Source organism: Bremia lactucae (genome assembly GCF_004359215.1).
Source record: "Bremia lactucae strain SF5 chromosome Unknown BlacSF5_NotPlaced_200_SHOA01000120.1_2678225bp, whole genome shotgun sequence".
In the NCBI taxonomy this organism is placed as follows: domain Eukaryota; phylum Oomycota; class Peronosporomycetes; order Peronosporales; family Peronosporaceae; genus Bremia; species Bremia lactucae.
Genome location: NW_027152213.1, coordinates 2,615,520 through 2,620,187, shown reverse-complemented (window position 1 = coordinate 2,620,187; position 4,668 = coordinate 2,615,520). Strand labels below are relative to the sequence as shown.

At 46.6% G+C, this 4,668-nt stretch overlaps 1 protein-coding gene across 1 annotated transcript; it reads left to right on the top strand.

Annotated features, from left to right (window-relative positions):
* Positions 1 to 2,706: 2,706 nt before the first annotated feature.
* Positions 2,707 to 4,410, top strand: CCR75_001539 (uncharacterized protein; the record flags this gene model as incomplete). Its single annotated transcript, XM_067959641.1, has 1 exon — positions 2,707 to 4,410. One exon carries the CDS (start codon positions 2,707 to 2,709, stop codon positions 4,408 to 4,410), a length of 1,704 nt encoding a protein of 567 aa, XP_067814456.1.
* Between the last annotated feature and the right edge of the window lie 258 nt (positions 4,411 to 4,668).

Here is a 4,668-nt window from a genome sequence, read left to right as displayed (position 1 = left end):
TACCCTTCTGCGCGTTCCACTAACGATACCACTGCGTGGTTCAGGGCTTCGTGGGGGAGAATTGGCCGATAGGCTTGCTGATATCAGCCCTCTTACCGTTCGGAAACAAGTAAGCGAGTTTCTCGCGACGCGATTTAGTTCCTAAGACATGTAAGGGATACGATGGCTGATAGCCAAGACAAACAAAAAGAACACGCAGATGCCAAAGGCAGAACCTGTATTAATTCTTATATGGTCGGAGACCGAGTTTTACCGAATGTTAAAAATCTACCTCCCAACTTGGTTTCCGCGGTCTTCAAGACCAAATTGCGCCCGCGCTTCATTGGACCATTAAAGGTCGTGGCCAAGAAGGGCCTAGCTTATACGCTAAACCTTCCCAGCAAGCTGCGTACATACCCAGTGTTTACGTTGGCTTGCTTAAGCCATATCGGGACCCTTCACACGTGGACTTGAAGGCGCTTGCGCCGAGACAGGCGGTCGTGCCGCAGATTGCTGCATCGTCACCAGGATGTCCAGCTGGCCCTTTAAACGAGGCTGCTGACGCTCCTGCGTCGAAAGACGGTCCCGAACCGCCTCAAAAGAGCTCTCAACCCGAGCAAGGACCTCACGAAGAAGTTGCATCTCGTGCCGTAGACCAGCTAATGCTTCCGCCGAAATTCCGGCCCCCTCCCGCGCTGCTTGATGCGCGGGGGAACCTTCAATTTCATATGGAGAAATCTTTAAGTCGTCGTGAGGGTCAATACCAGTATCTGGTGAAGTGGCTAGGGTACCCCTCTTCTGAAAACTCTTGGGAGTTCCAGGTACCTCTTCGGCAAGATTGCCCGCACGCCGTTGACTTTTTGAGCGCCAAGCTTAGGGTCAACTCTTGTCAAACGACGCTTCCCACCACTAAACGTGGGATTAGGTGGATCTAAAGCCTCAGCACGGCTTCGTTCCTTGGTTTTACGGTCAACCGAAGCACTGAAATATTGGCTTGTCCTTTCTTCGGTTTGTAGCATAAATGCCCTACGTAACTGGCCTTTGGCCTTAAGCTTAGCAAAGTCGAAGGGAAGCTTTCGTTCCAAACGAACATCACCTCTATCCGCAGACTCTCTGATATTTCAGATATTACGGAGTCTGCGGGCCCGGTGAACCCATTTCTCAAATGAGACTTCGTTTTCAGTCCTTGTTTCGTTTGAAAACAAAACGATCGGAATTTCCGTCATGGAGGTCACCGAAGCCCCACGGGCTTGATCACGTAAACACATTAGATAGTGGCTTCGCGTCATAAACTTTGGCATAAGGCTGCTCATGAAGAGCGTCGCGGGCAGCGGTCTCCTCCGGCGTCCTCGCCGGGCCACCAGAAATCCAGATGGCCAAGCTATGACCCGCTATCTTTAAGACGCTCGTCCGCACTAAGCGGAGTGAATCTATATTCACTATGAGCTTTAGCTTTCGCTATCTCGTCAGCTCGAAGACGAGCTCTTTCCTCTATGAGGATTATTTGCTCTTGCTCTTCATCGAGCGGATTCGTAATGATGTTGGACTCTGGGTTCCGTGTCCTGCTCAATGCAGTAAGATATTAGCGGCACCACGTTCGGGGAACGGATTCGGGGCCCGCCGACATTCATTCAGAAGAGAAGGCGTGAGCGAACGCCGCTCTTTTTTCCTCCTCATCTGATTGAGAGTGATTTACAAAGTCCACCATTCCCTCATCGTCGAGGAAGGTGCTCAGAGTCTGTGACTCACGCTTGATTGTCATTAGACAAAGGAATGAAAAACACAACCAAACGGTTAGCTGTTTAGGTTCCAACCTCAAAGAGGAAATGAAGCAAATGTTGTCACTCGGTGTCAACAGTCTGATTAAGGAGGGTGTAATGGGTCACAAATCGGTTGGAAAACTGTTGTTGTAGTACATTTACTTTATGGGTAAAGTCCCTTTTATCTAATTTAAAATAGTTAGTTACTTAGATCCCATTTATTATGGGTTCCAAATGTGGTCGCCGCCAGATATAAATCTGGCGGCCAAAATCTATTTTTAATTAGCTAGGGTAAGGTTTTAGATTTCAATAGTTAAATAAAGTGCAGTTCCCCTTTTGATCTTAAACCGTTATGTGCCTTCCTAAGGCTTGCGCATTGATCTGTAAGAGATAAAAGCCTTTCTAAGGTATATCCTCTTCGGCACTAGTTGCCACTTGGTTCTACGAACCCCTGAATCGCTTGAACTAGAATTCCTTAAGCTTTAATACCTTGTACGACTCCCTGTATTGTTAAACTTATTAGTTCAATAGAACTAAGTGACTCTCTGAGTCTGAAAGTCTTCCTCTGACTTAAGGAGCGAGGTAGCTCCGCTGCATTGGCGGTCTTTACAGCGAGCGTAGTTGCCGCGTTCCGGCTCGCAAGCCAGTATGACGTTGTGCTTCAAAAATACACAGCGGGAGACTGAATAATTGTCCTTTTTTCGAACGAGAAAGACTCCTTAATTTGATGTGATTATGCTGTGCGCAACGGTTTTCCATGTATACATATACAGGCTATAGCCAGGGGCATTTTGGTCATTTATAAAAGTACAGGAGTAATTCCGTCTTTTCTGAATTTGTCAGGGGTATTTTGGTGCTTTTTCCTTAATTCAATTACATGACAATCATGAGTACGTTTTTATTATTGCTTTCTAAATTGTCAAATTGACTGGTTGTTACGAGCGTGTTGTACGATATATTCACAAACATGGCCGTGCAAGCAAATATGTCAGCATCTATGGTCAACAAGAGCTACAATAGCGGCGGCAAAAGCACCAACAACGCCAAGAAGCGCTCGGCTGAAGGCCATGGAGACTATATTAAGAAATCCTTCGTGGACCAGAAGCTAGCCAAAAAGCAGCGGAAAATGCAACGGCCGCACTATGAGATGGTCACCCGCGCCAAACAAATATGGAATATTATTCGGGAGCGTGACGTCGATAAAAATAAGCGCGCTACGCTCGTAGAAGAGCTATATACACTTGTCAAAGGAAAAATTTACGACGTCGCTGCCAAGCACGACGCTTCACGCGTCATCCAGTCGCTTATGCAACACGGCAAGCCCGAGCATCGCTCGCAGATTGTTCTTGAAATGAAGGATCATCTAATTGAGGTCGCCAAAATGCAATACGGTTGTTTTCTTGTGCAAAAAATGATCCGCTATGGTAGCGTCGCCGACCGTGCTGCGATTGTCAAGTGCCTCACGGGTAATGTCGTGCAGGTTGGCACACACAATATTGCCGCTTATGTTCTTGAGTATGCGCAGGAATATCTCAAGCCATCCCAGCTCACCACAATCAAGCTGGAATTTTATGGGCGCGAGTTTGTGTATTTTAAGTCTGCGAGCAAGCGCAACCTGGCAGATATTATATCTGCGCATCCGAACAAGAAGGCTGACGTGCTTAAGCATTTAAGCTCGATTTTAAACCGCATGGTGGACAAACAGCTTCTTGGTTTAGCCTTTGTACAGTCGCTGCTGTGGGAATATATGTGCAATGCAGAGCATGACGACGTGATGCAAATGGTGGCAAACGTTCGGGATGCCTCGTTAGCTCTGCTGGCGACGCGCAACGGTGCTCGTGTGGTGAACAAGTGCCTTTCGTTTGGTGCTGCTAAGGATCGAAAACGTGTAATTAAAGCCTTAAAAGACAAAATTTTGGAGGCATGCAACCATCCGAGTGGTTACCTTGTAATTATGCGCATTTTGGATGTCGTGGACGACTCGATATTAGTGCAAAAGTCTGTTTTGGTCGAAATGAAGGATGAACTTTTGTCAATCGCTCTGCACCCGAGTGGTCGTAAGATTTTATTGCAACTTCTAAGTCCAATGAATAAAAAGTACCTCTCTGCCGATGATCTTGAGCTTTTGAAACCGCCAATGCTGCCGTCGTCGGAAGACTCAACCGTTCTCGTTGTTAATTACAAGAAAGACCCGGAATCTCGTCGCGAAGAGTTGCTTATGGGGCTGCTGCCAAAGCTGGAAGAGATGTGCGCTGATAATGCAGGCGATTTAATGCGCTCGAAAGAGGGTCGCGATGTGATTGTTGAAGTCGCAAAGCACAGCGAGAATTCAAAATTGGTAAGAAGTATTGTTGCTGCTGTTGTAGCGCAACCGAGTGAGGAGCAAGAAGAACCCCTTTATAGCGATGCAAATGGACATTACGCGCTGCGCCGTTTAATTAAGGAATCAGCGCTTGTAGAATCTTTGCTCATCGCTGTCAAAGAGCAGCTGTCGAAATGGGCGACAAGCAACCGGGGTTCTTTTGTAGTCCTTGCATTCCTGGAGGCCGAGCATGCTCCGAAAAAAATCTTAGATGAGGTGAAGGAGGCATTAATGCCTGTATTGGATGATTTGAAAAGGCTTGCAGACGTGCAGAAAGGTACTAAGTTACTTGCTGAAAAGCTTCAATAAAAAGAAAGTAGCTTGATTTGCACAACTAACCCTTTTGCTCTCTGTAAACATAAGATTCAAACACGTAAATCACTAACGTTTGTGTTGATGGAATTACGCAAAACGCAATTTCTCCTACTAGGCATACTTCAGGGAAACTAGCGTTGCTAAATTTCTTATGATCGGTCTTGATGCTAAAAGCCACCACGTAAACGCTGCCAGTGGCGCAAAACTCTTCGCAGTCGTTTATTACTTTTGCTCCAAGAATTGCTGCAAACA